Here is a 19619-nt window from a genome sequence, read left to right as displayed (position 1 = left end):
GCAGAACCTCCCCTTCCCCCAAAAGTTTCGGCTCCAAAACCTCCACAAATCTTCTCCACAGCACCTCCAAAAGGCCTCAAGCACACGAGATGAACAAAGCAAGAAAAATCAAACCAAGGAGATTTAGAGGAGATTTTGGCAGCCCCTCCACCCTCTCCAAAAATTTTCGGCCAACACTCCTCCTTCAAGCTTTGCCCAAGAGAAGGCAAGGTCTTCTCAACGCCTCAAATACACACACACAAAATGAAGAATCGAGACACAAAAATGACAGCACCTCCCTCACTCAAAATAAAATTCGGCTAACCCTAGGAACTCCCCAAAATGGGGTTTTTATAGCAAAAGAGGAGGAAGAATATCATCCCTCACCTGGGCGGTGAGCCAAGCCAAGAGAAGCGACAAACCTCGCGTGGGGAGAGGACGACAGAGGGAGGAGGGGATGACAGAGCCGAGGCTTTGTCGCAGAGGAGCAGCTCGCGTGACACGGTGCGGAAGCTTTTAGCCAGGGTTTCAGTGGGGACCGAAAGCTTCGGCCAACAGAGGAAAGAGGGTCGCTCGGCTAGGGCAGCGATCGGGATGGACCGCGAAAGGGAAGGGGGCTCGGTCGGTCTCGCGAGCGAAAGGAAGGGGCGGGACTCGCGAACAAGCGAGGGAGGCGTGCGTGAGTTTAGGGATTTAGATATTTAAGGTATTTTAAAAAAAGAAAATAAGGATTTTTTTTTAAAACGTATACATATATATATATATATGCATAAAAAAATATAAAAAGCAAAGAAAATTTTCTTAAAAATACTCTTAAATAACATTAGTTATATATATTTTTTGAATTTTTGATTATATATATATATATATATATATATCAATTTTTGTGCAATTTATTCATGTGCGGCGCCCTAAAAAAAATGAGTGTCCCCCTTAGGTAATTTCGACATTCCGGACGCACCGGCTCTGTCTGTTTTGCCGTCAGAGGTCGTTTTGACGAATTCATTGATTTGCATGTCAATTTTCTCGTGTCAAAAATATGGCAATATGAGTATCCTTTCCTACCAAAATTGGTATCCCGGACGCGTTGGCGCAATCCAATTTGTCGTCGGAGGTCATCCGAAGAAGCTCGCATTTTCACCCGTCCTTTAGGCTTAATTGAAGTTCGATTTCGTGCAATTTTGTACATTTGGTGTGTGTATGTGATGAAAAAGTCGTGACGATATTTTCCTAAAGCTTAGAGTCCTATTAGGAGCTTTTCCCTTGAGTCTTCACAAAATAGCCCATAACCGCTCATTCATAAGACGATGGTATTGTGTCATAAATGTTGGACATCAAAGAAAAATAGGAATTGGTTAGAATTTCTAAAAGGGTGGGTCATAATTCTAATTTTCTAAGACGATCAATAGGAACTCCTAGAGCTAGATCCTAAGACCCCAAGAAAAACAAATGACCTAAAAAATGAGGTCAACAACACCCGGCCGAAAATCCTTCCCGTGGATGGATGTAATGGACTTCCGGTAATGGTGGAGGAGAGCCCATTCCTCAAGAGGACAATACGTCTGTTCGACTGTTGTTGCTGGAGGTTCGGAGGTTTTTGGATCCTTGGACCAAACGATCCAAGAGCGAGGCATGACACCTCCAGTGGCAATGGTTTCTCCAACTGCTCCTCATCGCGAGAGAAGTGCGGGAGAGAGTGAGAGTCCGGGCGATGGCCCCCAACCATTTTTGCTCCGATTGAATTCTGCTTCTGATTTGTAGTTAAGAAGCAACTAAATCCAAAAAAGGTTTGAATGGGGTTGAGCGACGAGAACGGGAAACGAAGCCGGAATTCTTGGAGAGAAGTCGGCTCACTTCCAACAAGGATCTCGGTCGTCGATGACTTTTCGCAGTGGATGTGATGATCTGTGGACGAAGCATAGATCCAACATGTTCCTAGGAAGGATCACATCCACCCGACGGTGCATTGCTTAGAGAGATGAACTTGTAGTATTCTTCTCTCGCTGGCCACGATGGTGTTACCAGGGATTTCTCTCGGATAATGATGCTTGAAAAAGTCGAGCTCCTGGCAACCCACGTAGGGCCTTCGCCTTCCTGAAGTATTGTCTCCGTGAAAAGATAAAAAATATGTATCTGATATGTCTGTTAGTCGGATATGTCTTGCATCTTTCCATTGGAATGAATAAAATTATCTTTTATTTTTGCCATATTTTGTTTCCGCACACCTTATTCTTTGTAGTTCTTTATTGCTTGTGTATCGGTTATGCTGCTGCCGACAAACCGGCAGCGTCTTTCCTAGAATTTCTCTTGGTTGAACCACTGCTTGATTGATAAGAACAATCGTTCGACGGAGTTTGGTCTGACCTAGTTCCCTGTGTGTTTTAGGGGGCTGAGGCATTGAAATAACAATTAGTTTACCTTTTATTGCATCGATCAAAATTATAAGAAGTAACGACACTTCCCTTTGTGCATACAAGAAATACATTCAGGAAAAAAAAATTCTAAGGAAAAAACTTCAAGTCGTCTTCGCTCCATGTCCGCAGGAGCTCCTTCCCGGCATATGTATTTAGTTAATACGCCCCAGGAAAGACGTGTTGGCTAACTATATAAGGCCCATTGCAAGTCTGGTCTAACTTACGAACCGCCTGTCCACGAGCTGCTTGATCGGCCTTCTTAAAGACTAGATCACCTGAGACGAAAATCTTCCCCCGAACATGTTTGTCAAATAACGAATGGTTCGCCTCTTAATCTCTTATCGAAGAGCTGAGTTGGCTCGAGTTTCCTCTGTAAGGTCGAGAGCTAACATCGCCCCCTCGATGTTAGCATGTTGTCACTTGATCAGTTCGTCTTTGGGGAATGAAGGGGTCGTAACGACCCTTTATCTATGATGATCATATTCGACCAATAGCGCGGCCTCTATTCTGTGGGTTGGCATAAATAGAGTTTGTTCGGTCGCCATAGAAGGCGCCGTTTGGATCTCGCAGAGCACCGATGGTACTAGGTCCGCCCAATTTCCCTTGGTTCCTTCAACCTTTTTCCTTAATAGATTTTGGATGAGTTTGTTAGCTTCCTCGGCTTGTCCGTTTGTCCTAGGGTGATGGGTCGAAGCGAATTTTTTATAAATCCTCTATTTTGCACATAAGTCATTCACTCTCTAGTCTGCAAATTGAGTTCTATTGTCGATGATAATGACGAGAGGCAGCCCATACATGCAGATCAAGTCGGACAATATGAAATTTCAGACTGCCTTTTTGTTGATCTGATTGAGTGGTTTAGCTTTGATACATTTTGAAAAATAGTCGACCACTACCAAGAGGAACTTCCTCTGACCTTTCGATGAGAAAAAGACCTGAGAATATCGAGTCCCCAGGTGGTGAACGGCCAAGGACTGTTCGCACCTTTTTGAGAATTTTGTCGCAACTTTCAAGGGCATCGGCCAAAAGTACCCTTGTTGTTACACGCGGTAGGCTAGGGTTTTTCCTCCAGAGTGGCTGTTGCATTCTCTGGAATGCACCTCCCGGAGCACATCTTGGACTTCGTCTTCTCTCAAACACCTCAGAGATACCGACCTCCCGAACAACTTTTCGAGGATTAACAGGTATAGGGTAGTTTTAATTTTAAAGTGCTTAGTATCTTTGATGTTCTCTTCTATCTCTCCAGCCTCCAGTTAATGGATGTATGGATCCACACAGCCTTAGTCTCGTCGACTGCTACCACCATGGCCTCTGGTTCGTTGATCGTTGGCCTGGTAAGTTTTATGGATATTACTCCCAAACAAACGTGTTTTAAGAAGATATCAGCGACTTGATTGTCCTCCCGATGTGAAAGTTCTTAAATCTCCTAATTTTCCTCTTTGTCTTGGCGATGCATCTAGCCAGCAGCTCGTTTCTAGTCTCAAATTCCCCGTTAACTTGATTCACGATGAGCAAAGAGTTAGATTTCACTAAGAGGTCCTGAGTGCCTATCTCATATGCCATGCATAATCTGGCGATCAGCATTTCATTCTCTGTCTGATTGTTTGTGAAATCGAACACCATTGAGATTGACTGATAGAGATGTTCTCTGGTCGGCTGCTCAGAACCAGCCCTTGCCCTACTTATGCCTACTTAGAGTCCTACGACGTATAGGATCCACGTCCTATCGTCAATGACAATTCATTTTTCCTGCTCCTCTGTCACGAAGAAAATAGCCGAAAAGTCTGCGATCGCTTGGGCTTTAACTGACGTCCTAAGGACGTAAGTGATGTTGAACTCGCTGAGCTGTCCTGTCCACTTTAGCAATTGACCGGAATGCCCCGACTGTGTGAGCACAGATTTCAACGGATGGTCCGTGATGACTCGGATCAGATGCATCTGGAAACACAGTCAAAGCCTGTCAGCAGAAATAATCAAGCAAATGTTAATTTTTCCATAATCTGGTACATGATTTCGGAGCCATAAAACACTCGGCTTGCGTAGTAGACCGGATATTGTTTTCCTGCCTCTTCTGGGACTAGAAATGAACTTACAGCCACTCGCCTAACTTTGAGGTACAGTGATAACTCTTCCATCAGCTTCGAGCTCTGGAGTACTGTGGGTGACACTAAGGAAATTTTTAGGTTTTTGAACACCTCCTCACATTCGGTCGTCCATTCGAAATGCTGATTTTTCCTTAGTGCCCTGAAGAACGCAGCGCACTTGTCGCCCAACTTTGGGATAAAACAACTGAGCCCGACAATTCGACTGGTTAGTCTCTCAATTTCTTTGATACTCGGTGTGCGTGAAATGTCTAAGAATGTCTATACTTTCTCCGGATTGGCTTTCAATCCTTATAAAGTCAACAGGAAGCCAAAGAACTTGTCAGTCGATGCTCCGAAGGTTCACTTGGCGGGGTTTAATCTCATATTGAATTTTTCAAGTATTTCAAATGTCTCTTTTAGATCTTCAACATGTTGTTTGGCTGACTTAGGGTCTGTTTGGGGCAGCTGTAGCTTACTGAATAATTTATTGATAAGCTGATTAAAAATAATCTGTTAATAAGCTAGTTGCGGTGGCTATTACAAATGTTTATTTTTTTGGAAAAATCAGACCACAGCCAGTAAGCTGCCACCACATCTAGATAAGTGCGGTATAAAAACGTTATTTTCAGTGTTTTGAAAATGCATAAGCTGTCAAACGTAGTTTACCCAAAGAAACAAAGTGTGTTTTCAAAACGTCGTTGCACCAATAAGCTGCCCCAAACGGGCCCTTACTCTTAATTAGAACATCGTCAACAAACACCTCAACATTCTTTCTTTTTTTATTAGAAAAAAATGCATCCATAAGGAGATAATAGGTCACTCCGACATTCTTAAGCCTGGAGAGCATTACATTAAAACAAAATATGCCTTGTGAAGTAACAAATGTTTTTTTTTTAGTCAATCGAGTGTACTTTTATCTGGTGGTATCCGAAGTAAGCATTGAGGAAACTCATTACCGAGCATCCGACCACTGCGTCCACCAAGGTGTTAATCTTCAGCAAGGGGTAGGTGTCCTTTCGGCAGACAGTGTTGAGGTTGGTCAAATAAACTCACATCTGTCACATGTCGTTGGATTTCTTGACCATCACAACATTCGAGAGCCAAATTATATACTGAACTTCAGATGTAGTCGGCATCTAGCAGCTTCTGCACCTCCGCTGCTATTGGTTAGGATAGTTCTGACGGTCGAGCGGGTCTTCTGTTGGACCGATCTAGAGTAGCGGTTGATGTTTAGTTGGTGGCATGTTGCGTCGATTGAATGTCAAGCATCTCTGCTACAGTCCAAGCGAACACCTCTCGGTGCTCCTGAATCATCAGTATCAGTTGGTCCCTGGATACTGCATCAAAATGCTCCTGATCAGAAAGACATTATCTGGTTCTTCATCGTATAATAGTACCAGGAGGATGGTCTCACTGGTCACTAGACCCCCTCCCCTGGATTTAGATATCGAGTGGTGCATGGTCAACGTTCAAATCCGCTCGTAAATAGCAGTTTCTAGACTACCCTAAGTCCCCCCGGACTGTAATCACCTTTCTGTCGTCCGAAAACTTTACGGCCACATGGTAGGTAGAAGTCACCGCTCGGCAGTTATTCGGGAGTGACCGACCGAAGATAGTATTGTAGGTAGGCAAGGATTCCACCACGAAAAAATCTTTTGTGCTAGTATATTGTTTCCCTAGTTCTCGATAAGAGATGGCTAGAGCGATGAGGCCCAATGCCTCCTTCCTTTCCCCGGAGAATCCCAACGGGTCGGTCGATGCTGTCAACCGGTCATCCTTAAGGCTGATCTTATCGAACACCGTTTTGAACATGATATTCACCGAACTCGTATCAACAAGAATATTACCCACCCGATACTTGTTGATCAGTGCAATGACGACGATCGCCTCATTGTAGGGGGTTATCTTTCGATGGGAGATCTGCATCCATAAAAACAATTGGGAAATGGTTACGTGCATATGGGACTACGTAACAACCTCTCCCGAATGCTGTCTCTTCAAGCCAGAGGGTTTGGGTGTCCTCATTCGAAGATCGTCAGGATTATCCCTGTGACGCGGACCTCATGCACCTGAATAAGTGCGTTTGAGGGTTCTCCCGCTGCAGCTTTACACTGTCGTTGTGTATAAGTGATGCCGCAAAAAACTCTTTGAGCTTCCTGGCGCAGATGACCTCCTCAATCAGGTTTCGGAGAAGACGACATTCCTCTATGTCGTGACCATGGTCACGGTGGTACTGGCAATACCTTTTCAGATCTCGTAAGGCTGAGGTTACCTTCAGTGGCAGGGCTGATTAGAAATAGCCCTTATTCTGGATGGTCTGGACTAATTGACCATTAACACATTGAAGGGTGTCAAACCTTGCATTACCCGGTAAACAGGTGGTCACTCGTAATACTGGGTCAACCGTTGATCAGAGCGTCATTTCCGATCATGGCACCCTCGGTTATTTTCACGCTGGTACCGGAACCAAAAGTTGTTTTGGTGACTAGCGGACGACTAATTGTCCTTCGCACTCTACAGTTCATCGCGTTCTTTCCACTTCTTAGAGAGATAATCGGACAACTCCGGCATATCCCTTGGGGAGCCCTGAAGGTTTTCCTTGGTGAGTCTATGCTCATTCTCCATCTCCAATACCTCTGCAAAATTAGCATGTTTAAATAGGTTTACGTCAAACCTAAACCGCTTGCTTCAGATTCCTCGTTTCAAAGCTGTTCCGGCTATATCAGGCTTCAGATTTCTAAATTCCAACATCTCATTCTTGAAACGGGTGATGTAGGCCCGCATGCTCTCGTTTTCTCCCTGCTTGAGGTCGAGTCATGTGTCTGAGCCTTTCCTCAGCTTCTGTACGTTTGAGAAGTGTAAAACGAATAGTTTTTTAAACTCGTAATAATTTGGAACGATTTTGGTGCGTAGACCGTTGAACCACCAAAGAGCAGACTCCTTTAGGGTGGTCAATAAGAGACGACACGTTATGGGGTCGTCGAGCTGGAGCAAATCGACCGATAACTCGAACGATGCTACATGATCCATCGGGTCGGTCCTCTCTTTGTAAGAATCCAAGCGAGGTATCCTTAGCTTGGGCGGGGGTATCGCCTCTTTAATTAGGCGAGTAAAAGCCCCTTCTACAAGTGGTCAGACGACACTCGCATCCGCTCTTCTCATCGCCGATTCGCCTATGCAGACATGGCAATGGCAGTGTGTTACGACTCGTCTTGTCCCTCCGTTCGTTGGTTGCTGACTTGGTCATTTAGAATAGACGGACTCCCTAGTGGGGGCCTTTGGGGACAGACCCCCTGAGGTTTCACTTCCAAACAAGAAGTTTGGTCATTCCTCTAGAAGATAACTGCCCAGAGGACTTTGAATTGCTCCATCACGAGAGTCATTTGGGCTTGTAGGCCTTCGACCTTTGCATGAACATCTGGTTGCGCAACATCTCCATTGGGCTCTATGGGTGCTATCTCTTTTTGGAAAGTTTCTCCTTCGTAGCAATTTTCACTTCTCATATGTGGCATGCTTCACGCTCACCGCACCACCTTTCAAAATGTTGAATCCAAACTTATTTTTTTGTGAGCACAATGAGACCGGATCGAAAAAGGCAAGAGAAAGAGAAAGAGAGCGCATGGTAATTTCCTCAAGAGAAGGGCAGAGAGCGTCTCTTTATTCCTCTTGAGACTGTCTATTTAAGGAAGGTGAAAACCGTTATGGTAAGAGCCCTTAATATAATTAATACTTATATTTTGAATAATTAACTGTCATAATATTTACAGAGAATCACGGTTTATAATGACTTACGAGTTTAAGTAAGTGTTGTCGGTCGGCGGGTGACCGATCGTATTGGCTAGTCGTCTGGAATCTGCCTATGCCGAGAGAACGTAATTGGTTGGCCTGAATACGATAGTCCGTTTTGTTGAGAGGTCTAGCCGATAGGTTCTGCGAGACCTGTTGCTTCGGTTGGTCGATCGACCGATGGGTCGATTTGTTTCGTCGAGTGAGTCGTGCTACTTGGGGACACTAAGTCTTCGCTTTCTTTGATTATGCTATGCTGCGTTATTCTGGTTTGCAGAGTTGTCCTAATGCCGTAAAGTGGATAACCTTTTACTAAGAATATTATCAAACATGCTAACATAGTAGAAATTGTTTATTTAAAAATTATTGTGACATTCTGACATTGATATTAAGATTTGTAAAAAATAATATTATTATAAATTTGAAAATCTTATAATATATAATTAATTAAAATATTAAATTTCACTAATCTCAAATAGTTGACATAAGGCTAATAATTGTGACGAAAGTTTTATTTATTAATTAATAATTTACTAAAATTCATAGAAGTTCCATACCAACACTTTAATGGTTCAAATTGCCACAAATTTAATCACAGCAGCAGCTATGTTAGGTTCACTGTCCTTGAAGCTGTTCGCCCAAAATGAGTTAGAAATACAAAACATTTCATTCCCATAGAAAACATAGCTCAAAACGACATTTTAGGCATCAAAAAGCTTTAGAGGTAATTCTCTCAGTTTAAAACACATGAGATCCAAAAATTGTTCAGCGTCCTAATTGAGGCAGCGCTCGTCAACGCTCAAAATATTGTTCATAGATAATATACCTTTTGTACTTTCAATATATTGCTTCTTTGTTTTCATTTATTGCTGAGTTTACCGCCACAAGAAATAACTATTTTGTTGTTCAGTCCCTAAACAAATCAACATGTCTTATCACATCCAAATATGATATGCATCTTCTACATAAAAAAGAATACTTATATTCAAAAAGAGGGAACTCATAGTAATAGTTATAATTTAGTGCATATAGAATCATCAATTCAGAAGTATAATAAAATTAATATGTTGGCCTCAGAATTATGCAAGGCTCATAGACCATGTAGCTAAATATTATTTTTCTTTGGATCTAAAATAGGAAATTAAAGATTAATAAAGCCAAAAATTCATTAAAAATATTGTATGACTCTTTATAAATAGCTTTAGATAATGAGGAATGTACCTGTTGTTCAAGTAAGAATGTTGAACATATGCTTAGTCTTATGAAAAACATAGAAACATCTTATCGAAAGTCAATTGAAAATACACAAATAGAAGAATCATTTATAGTTGAATACAACCTTAGTGAATAAACAGTAGTTTATAAAAATTCTCTTGAAGATGTCATGGATGCTTAAATTGATTTTCAGTTGCCATATGAATCTACATTTAATATTAAAGTTTGAATTTGAACTTACTTCAGAAATCTATTTATGAGCCTATACCTATACTTGAACAAGAGCTTTAATTGGAGTTTAAAAGCAATGTTGAGAATGAGATTACATCTCAACACAAACTTATAATAGAAATCTAGTCTTTTCTTAACAAAAAAAAAAAAGAACCAATCATATAAATTGTAGTTGATCAACTGATCAAGCAGACTGTAGAAGAACACTTGATGAATTATGTGTTACCATCATTCTTATAATGAATGATTAAACTAATTTTAATTTAGTATTTGGTTATTAGTTTAGTGACATATAAATTCATAAAAGAGAATTTGTTTCCGTTAGTAATTTAAAGAATTTGTTAATGACAAATGCCTTAAAGCAAACTTAAAATCTAAATTCTTTTTATCTTTTAATTTGAAATATGCATTATTCATCACAACTTATATTTAAACCATTAGAGTTAGCTTGTTTACATATAGTTGCTTGCCTATATAGACACATTATATTTATGTGAGTTGTCTTTTAATTTCATTGTCATCTCACTTTATAAGAATTAGTTATAAATCAAGTTCAGTATTCCTTATCTCACAAATTAGTTTTGTATCATTTTTATTATTTTTCTCATGTATAATTGCCTAAATTGTATAAGAATATTCACAAAAAGTTCATTATTGACTGTGACTATTAAATGTTTTTTTGTTGATAAGACGAACAAATAAACAGCTTAAATCTAATAATTAAGTAACAATACGTTTAAATTTAAAAAGACTTCCAAAAAAAATCATTAAAGAATGAATGTGAGAAAAACTTGCCCATTTAAAACCTTACAGCATATTGGGATTAATGCTTACTAATTAAAAGATTTTTGGCATTATAACATTAATCCATTTTTTAATGTATCTAATTTAACCTTTTTCACGAAACTACTGTAACTCCTTAAATCCTTCCCGTTTTTCATCTCCTGCATTTGAATCTGCATCCAACCCTCTACCAAATAATTATAATATACATTATTTCTGAAGTTATGTTTTATCATATGATAATCTTGCATGACAAACTCATTGAGACTTACAATTATTTGATTAAAAATAAAAAATTTATGTCAAGATTGCTTGATGAATATTATTAGATCAATTAGTTGGATTCAAGAATTTTCACATTGAGCAAATTGAAATGAGTTTGTTATCCAATATCATGTGGGTTCAATGGCACCTTGAAATTTTCACTAGCTATTTGCTATGAGTTGGGGTATTGATGGTCAGCCAAGCTATTGTTGCTTATGAACTCGGTATAATAGCCAGCCATGTTTGTTCAATTAAATATTGACTTTTCAGTGCTTTTAACTTTTTGCCATTCTATAAATGACCATCTTATGGAATATTTGATCTTATCTAGAGACCTGAGAGAACTTAGGAGTCATATGAAAATTGTTTACATACATTGTATAAGATATAAGAGATTTTATTTATTAAAGGTTTTTTTTTTTTTCAATTTCAATCTTATGCAAGATTTTTCAATTTCAATCTTATGCAAGATAAAATGTGATTTCTCCAAACTTGGTATTAGTGGGACCATCTACTTCTGGGAGAAGTTATCACCTTGCGGTAATGCATTTCTTCAATTTGGTGAATTCTTTCGTTCATCTTTTTCACCTAGACATTTGTTATTAGATTTGCTAGAGATCTTGACTTCAATCAAATTTGAAACCATTGAAATTTCGATTGCAGTGGAAATTTTTCAATTGCTCACTGATTTTGTGTTGTTTGAATTTTTTCATTCATTTCTTCGGGTTTATTAGATCAATGAATTTTCATTTGGGTTATAATTCTTGTATAATTCATTTTGCGCCTAGATAAAACAAGTTTTTCACGTATATAACAGTCTGTAAATCCTAATTTATTGTGCGTGATCTGTATATTGCATCATTTTAGCTGCATTAAAAAAATATTAGATCATAAACTGATATGTATCAAATATAAATCAACAAAAAATCCAAACAAATAAGAAATTACGAAGAGACATAAGGATCAAATAATACCTTCCGCAACAGAATGGCAACATCTGCTTGTGACTCTTCAATGGACTGGCTTCCGCATTCTGTACAACGTACATTATGGCTAATATTTCTAGCTCGAGCTTCCACAGTTTGGGTTTTCTTCAGGTCGTCTTCACCAGACATTTTTCAAGTATTTCTTAAAAAAAAAGATGGGAATTTATCGAGAATTAGTTCTTTTTCTTCAGAGTATGCACAGTCTCATCATCATCTAGAAATGGTTATGATTATAGAAATCTTTGTTGGTGGCACAAAAAAGAAAACTGAATATATAAAAGCCCACTAGCAAAGCAATTTTCATCATTATCTTGATGCAACGAAATGCCGAGTTGATTTGGGAAACATATTCCAGTCAGCATTCCGTTAAAAAATCACTCAAAACATGACCCTTCTAAATTAATTTGTTAATATATTTATCAACAATTGACATTTGAAAGTAAATAACAAAATAAACAATTATACAGTACTATTTAGCCATTTTCAAAGCCAAAGGCATGTTCTGAGGACATCCAACAAAATTCACAAACACAATCTATAGAAGAACTGGCAAATTTTGAAACCAAACTAAGTAGCTAAGCCGTGCCTCTGCATATATGTTACCAATATGAGCACAATGAAGGATGACGTCTTCTCACCTTAAAACAATTAAAGATTGGTAATCAAGAGATAATACAAAATATAATTGTGAAATTATTCCTTACTCAAAAAAAGACATGCTTAGGAGAAGACAGTTTATGGTGAAGAATAGATTAGGTAAAAACATGTCTACATGCATAGACAGAGTGGGGAAAAGGTTTTTTGATAAAAAAAACCTCATTCTTGCTGAAAGTCCTCCTTTATGTCTATACATTAGCTTACACTTCAAGTGTCTTAGACAACCAACTCCTTTGTGTTCTCAAGTTAACAAAAAGTAAAGCATATGCAGCCCAAAGATGACTCCATTTAAGTAATAAGATCATGAAAGATCAATAATTCCACAGCCGATTGAAACAACAATACCAAGTCAATTAAAAATAAGAAACAGTTTATGTAACTTCAACGAATTTAACTGTTGTGAAAATCAGTAAAGACTCCATACAAAACAATAGCATATGCTGCTACAAGCTCATGGTTTGAGTTACAATGATTAAAGTTGAAAAAATAAATTCAAAATAAAACAAAAATAAGTTTCGATTAAAATTTATAAAATTGAGCAAATAAATTCAAAATGAAATATAGATAGGTTTTAGTTAAATTTTAAAGTGTGAGTGTGTGCGCGCACACATACATAGACATTTGCTAGTGAGTTAAATATTAATTAAAATAGTGAGTCAAAATATTAAATTATAATTTAAATTTAGAAATAGTGATGTATATGATGAGATTATTGAATAGTACTTAAAATCTTACATTCAAAACGTGTAATTTTTCATGTTGTAATTTAAAGGCAATGGCAGTATGTGAATTTAAAAACAATGCATACATGATAAGGTTGTTAAATATTAATCAAAATGATAATATTCAAATTATATTATGTTAGATCCATATTTTAAGGTGATGATATTATTCGATAACAAGCTTTTAAATGTATGCCAAATGTCACCCACGGTTCAACTTCTTGCAAACCATTTATTTTATTTAGGAGTTGTTTTATTTGATGTAAATTTGGTGTATTGCATTTGGAATGCAAGAGATTTAAGATTTTTTGTATTTGGGTTATTGAAATTTGAATGAAAAGTAAATTTTAGTGAACTTCAAACTCATCATAGAGTTCATTTAGGGTGCATTCCAACTCGCCATATTTGACTGATTTTCAAATATATTCCATAAAGTGTTATATCAACCACTGAGCGCTGCAGCAAACCTCAACCCGCCACTATTGTGGGCCCCACTGCCCCTGTTGGCCACCAGTCCTCAACATCCACCAACCCTCATTATAGTCTATTACCCACCGTTGGGTTTTTAATTAATTTCATTTTACATCAAACTAAACACAAAAAGGATAAACTCTTGGATGTGTTTTACAAAAAAAACAAAGAATTTCAAAATATTTCAAACCAACTATATTTCGATTACACTACATTTCGTTTACACTACAGAGTTATTTGACAAAAAATAACTGCATTGTAAAAAAAATGTATTACATTTGGAATATTTTAGAGTTGTTTTGTTCAATATAAAATAAAAACAGAACTTTACATTTTTATTGGGTCCGAAAAAAACAAAATTAATGCAAAAAATGTTTGTCAATGGTGAAAGCATTGCCATATAGTGGCGATGGTGGCCGATGGTAGGCAACGACAGTGGTCGAAGATGAGCAATGATGAGTAGTTCGTAGTGGCAGTGACAACGACTAACGACCAGGGAGCTGCAACAAAGCAAAGCAAGGGTAGCTAAATGCCGACAAGAAGGCAGGGATAGATGGCAGCAATGGGCTGTCTATCGGCTGTCGAGAGGCGGCAATGGGCAGTCAAGAGCGGCAATGGGTTGCCGAGAGGCGGTCGTGCCAGGCCAGCTAAAGCGAAGAGCTGCTAGAGGGCAACAGTAGTGACAAGTTTGGGTGTTGCTGCAATCGGCCAACAGTTGGCAAGTTGAGGGCAGCAAAGTGAGCACACTTTAGAATTCACCCAAATCTAACGAATTCTAAATACATGAAATTGAACAAGTGAATAAATTCCAAATGTATTGCGGTTTTACATTACATTTGTTATTCATTCAAAATTTCAAAATTTTGAGATTTAGGAAATTCATGAAGAAACAAATTCTATGTGCGATAAAGTAACAAACGCTATTAAACAAGTGAAAAAAGATGTATATGGAGAATCAAAAAGAAATATTTATATGAATAAAAATAATTGGTAATTGAACAATAAAGTGTGAGAAAAGATAAAATATAAGAAGTGTTATAAAAATTAGTTTAAATGTAAAAGCTTAGAGAATTGAGAAAAATATAAGATACCAGTTAGGAATCTAAGAGAACAATTTGTGACACTAAAAATTCTATCTTTAGTAATATTTATAGTAGATTAGATACTAAAGAAGGTTAAAAATATATGTATAAACTAGTCAAACAAAGACAAAATAATAATAAAGATTTAACTCAAGTAAAGTGTATTAAAGATAAAAAAATAAAAATGTTTTTCTTAAAAAAATATATTCAATATAGGTAAGTGAGCTATTTTGATAAATTTTTCAATGAAGTTTCTAAAAATATAATCGATTTTAGTGATATTAATATCTTTAATAATAAAAAAAATATTTTACTATTGCATTAGTAAAAAAGAAGTTGATGAGAACCAAGGGTGAAAAATTAGTAAGACCTGCTCATATCCAAATTGAAGTGTGGAAGTATTTAGGAGATTTGAGAGTTTCTTGACTTTCTAAACTCTTTAATATTATTTTAAAAACTAAAAAGATGCCTGAGGAGTGGATGAAGAGTATTTTGGTCCCCATTTTAGGAATAAAGGGGGTGCACATGAGTGTGTAAATTATAGAGGAATTAAGTTTATGCGCTATACTTTAATATTATGAGAGAGGGTAATTAAACATAAGTTAAAACATTATGCAAAGATTTTTCATAATTAGTTTGTATTATGTCAGGCAGGTCTACTATGGAAGTTATACATTTATTAAGAGGTTCGATGTTGAAGTACAGAGAGAATAAGGAAGATCAACATATGATTTTTATTGATTAAAAAAAAAAGCTTACGATAAGGTTGCAAGAGAAGTCCTTTCGAGAGCTCTAGAGGAGAAAGGTGTTGATATGACGTATAATCAAGTCAGTAAAGATCTGCATATTAGAGTTGTTACTTGTGTTTGAACTGAAGGAGGACTGACCATGTATTTTCCCATTTCAGTTGGATTACATCAGGGATTGGCTTTAAGCCCATATCTTTTTGTTTTAGTTATAAATGCTCCTACCACACATTTACAAGAGGATGTATCTTGGTGTATGTTTTCCACTGATGATATCCTTCTTGTGGATAAGACTAGAGAAAGAGTTCAGGAAAAACTTGAATTAGGGAGGTCTATATTGGAGCCTTAAGGCCTTCATTTGAGTAGAACTAAAACTGAACACATTGAATGTAATTTTAGCAGTAGTAGCTCTAGTGGTTGAGTTGTAACTATGGATGATCAAATCATCAAGAGGTGTGAAAGTTTTAGATATCTCGGGTCTAATGTTCAGAGTGATGGTGATATAGATGGGGATGTTTGTAAAAGAAATTAAGTTGGTTTGTTGAAGTGAATGAATGCTTCGATTTTATTGTGTGATAGAAAATTACCACTTAAACTAAAAGGGAAATTTTATAATATAGTGGTGAGACCTGGAATGCTCGACACAGAATGTTGGCCTTTAAAAGAGAAGCAAAAAACATAGGTGGGTGAGTGGCTTGACACTTAGAAACAAAATGCAAAATGAATATAACCGTGATAGGGTTTGTGTAACTCCAGTGGCAGACAAGATTAGAGAGAGTCATCTTAGATGGTTTGGTCACATTAAACGTCGACCAACAGATGATCTAGTTAATAGAGTAGATGTTTAGCTTTAACTAATGTTAAAAAAGGTAGAGGTAGGCCTAAAAGACTTGGGCATATTGTATAAAAAATGATAATCATTAGAATTAAATGAAAATATGGCACTCAATAGGACGCAATGGAGAAAAAGAATTCATGTAGCTGATCCCACTTAGTGGGATAAAGGCTTGTTGTTGTTGTTGTTGTATTTGTTATTCTTCCAACCAAACCTATGATTTTGAAAACCCATGCAAAAGGATTTTAGTGCATTCCTTTTATTAATAACCAAATAGTCCCTACACTCTTTTTTTCAACAAAGCCCCTTTTAGGTTGTTTGGTTACATATCTATACATATTATTAAACTATGATAAAATTTCCTCAAAATTTACAAAATAATAAGAGAACTCAATTTGAAATAGGACCCTCCTAGTGTTTTAACATTTAACATTTTCTAATGGATGGAGCTACTATTTTTAATTAAAAAAGGTAAGTGCATATATAAAATCTATTTATATATCAAGCATAATGTACATATCATGTTTCATATACTTTTCTAATTATTACATTCTATCTTTAACAAAAAGATGTTAGAAAAAAATCTGAGCTTTCCTAATTTCTAAGAAATTTAAATTGATTTCAAATTTTAAGTACTGGTCAAAGAAAAAAGAGTTTCTACCATATTTGTAGTATGATATTTCAAACAATATATTTTATTCTTTCCTTAAGAATAAATTAAAACCCCCGAAATATAAAACCCAATCTTTAGAATCATTAAAGCCACTAATTATTATTATTATTATATAAAAATTGAGCTTAAAATTATTATATTTTTTTATACCTCTCCCAATCATTCTATATGATTGTTTTCTTGTATTTACTGTGCAAGTATTATGAGAATTAAAGGCAATATGTTATAAGTACACAAAGGTTGTGCATTACTTGGGCAGAAACAAAAAAGAAACAATGCGCAGAAGAGGATATTATAAGCACCCGGACATTTCGAAATCCAAACAGAAGTTTGAATCGGAAAAAGCAAATATTTAAAGTTTAGACTTTCAAAAATCTTTATTAGTTAGTGAATACCTGATGATACAACAATGGTGCAAATACAAAATAAGAATAATTTGTCCCCTTTATAACAACCAATTGAAAGATCCACAGTATACAAAACCTAAGAAAAAAATACACAAAACAGCTTAGAATGTTCATCTATAGTTATGCATTGGCAATATAAATAAAAGTTAAGTGAAGAAGGGATATCGTGGCTGTAAGAATACCGGAAAATGGAGAACGAAAACTTCCTAGCACGCAACTACAAGTGGTACAGTGGGGGACTCCTGGAAGAAGCTATTAGGCGGGGAAGGTTGTGGAGGTTGCCGGCGTCGAGGTAGACGGCAAGGTCGAAGCGGTATATGCGGAATAGAAGGGGCCGAGAGAAGCGAGAGATGCGTTCCTCGAGATCAAGCGCGAGATGAGGACGGGCAGGGACTCCGCAGCGAGAGAATATTCCAACGAGATTTCTTGAAGCATAAGCGGCGGACCGACGGAATATAAAATGAAAAGTACAAATGCATCTGACGCGATCCGCTTCATTGCTTCGAAAATAAAACTTATTGGCTCGATTTAATCTTCATTTTCTTCTAATCTCGTCAGATAGAATTTCACAGGGTAATTTTCTCAATTCTTCTATAGTGAGAAATTTAAATTGGAGGTGATAATCTGAATAAAAAAATAATGAGATATTTGAAATAGAGATGATGAAATCTAAAAATAATGATGAGAAATTTGAAATGAAGATGAGTTTTGCTTGATTTAAAATATTAGTATTAATTTATGGTGTTATTGCGGCATTATTGTGGCCTTATTGAGGAGTATTGCAGTATTAGTGTGATTTTTTAAGTTGTTATTTAGATATTATTGTAGATTTATTATGGTGTTATTATAGTATTATTGCGGTATTTTTGTGGCGTTATTTGAGTGGTATTGTCGTGATTATGTGATGGTATTCAACTGGTGTTCTTTTACAGTGTTATTATCATGTTATTGTGCTATTATTGTAGTGTTATTCATGAGTTATTGAGATATTATAGTGGTGTTATTTTATTGGCATTGTGGCAGATATGTGGTGGTATTCGATTGATGTTATTGAAGTGTTATTATGATGTCATTATGATATTATTGTCGTGTCATTGAGGTGTTATTGAGGTATTATTATGTTGTTATTGCGGTATTTTGTGGTGTCATTGAATTGTTATTGTGGTGTTATTTGATTGGTATTGTGATGGTTCTATGGTGGTGTTCGGATGGTGCTATTGTGGTGTTATTATGGTGTTATTATGATATTATTATGGTGTTATTGATGTGTTATTATGGTGTTATTGTGGTATTACTATGGTGTTCTTGCAGTATTTTTATGGTATTATTCAGATGTTATTTTAGAGGTATTATGGCGGTCTGTGGTTGTATTCGACCGGTGTTCTTGTTGTATTATTATAGTGTTATTGGGGTATTATTGTGGTGTTATTGATGTGTTTTTGAAGTGTTATTAGAGTGTTATTATGGTTTTATTATGATGTTATCACGATATTTTTTGTTATTGGGGTGCTATTGAGGTGTTATTATTACAAATTTGTGTGGGTATTTGACTGGTGTTATTATGATGTAATTGCAATATTATTACAACGTTATTGATGGATTATTGAGGTGTTATTATAGTGTTATTTGAGTGGTACTATGGCGGCTCTGTGGTGATATTAAACTGGTGTTATTGCGGTGTTATTTGAGTGGTATTGTGATATTATTATTGTGTTATTTATGTGTTATTAAGGTGTTATTTAGGTTTATTGTGATGGCTCTGTGATGGTATTTGACTGGTGTTATTGAGGTGTTATTTGAGTGGTATTGTGATGATATTCTGTAATAATTTCATAATTTGAGTGGTATTGTGTTATTATGGTGTTATTGTGATATTATTGTGTTATTGTGATATTATTTTGGTGTTATTGAGGTGTTATTTTGCTTGTATTGAAGTATTGTTGTGGCGTTATTGCAGTATTTTTTTTTGTGTTATTGAGGTGTTATTGTGCTATTATTTTAGATGTTATTGTGGTTCAAGAATAGTATTGTGGTGATTTTGTGGTAGTATTTGATCGGTGTTATTATGGTGCTAATGTAGTATTATTGTGGTGTTATTAAAGTGTTATGATTGTGTTATTATGGTGTTAATGTCGTGTAATTATGATATTATTACAGAATTTTTGTGGTGTTATTAAGATGTTATTGTGGTATTATAATAGTATTGTGGCGGAATTCAATTGATATTATTATAGTGTTATTGCAGTATTATTGTGATATTATTGAGGTGTTATGTGGTGTTACA

The 19619-nt window shown here is 36.5% G+C and overlaps 1 protein-coding gene across 3 annotated transcripts in view; it reads right to left on the bottom strand.

The window, feature by feature from the left end:
* LOC110032186 (cytochrome c-type biogenesis CcmH-like mitochondrial protein) overlaps nt 1-17822 on the bottom strand; it is a 40543-nt gene extending 22721 nt beyond the window's left edge. For 2 of the 3 annotated variants that reach the window (XM_020735726.1, XM_020735727.1), the window contains exons 1-3: nt 17518-17822; nt 17324-17411; nt 11731-11884 (exon numbers count right to left, since the gene is read on the bottom strand). In XM_020735726.1, the coding sequence (XP_020591385.1) occupies nt 11731-11871 (141 nt within the window). In that variant the 5' untranslated portion in view covers nt 11872-11884; nt 17324-17411; nt 17518-17822. The remainder of the gene's footprint in view (nt 1-11730; nt 11885-17323; nt 17412-17517) is intronic. The other variant, XM_020735728.1, reaches the window with a different exon arrangement.
* Between the last annotated feature and the right edge of the window lie 1797 nt (nt 17823-19619).

Source organism: Phalaenopsis equestris, unplaced genomic scaffold (genome assembly GCF_001263595.1).
Source record: "Phalaenopsis equestris unplaced genomic scaffold, ASM126359v1 Scaffold000884, whole genome shotgun sequence".
NCBI classification, from domain to species: Eukaryota; Viridiplantae; Streptophyta; class Magnoliopsida; order Asparagales; family Orchidaceae; genus Phalaenopsis; species Phalaenopsis equestris.
This window is presented reverse-complemented; position numbering and strand designations above follow the sequence as displayed.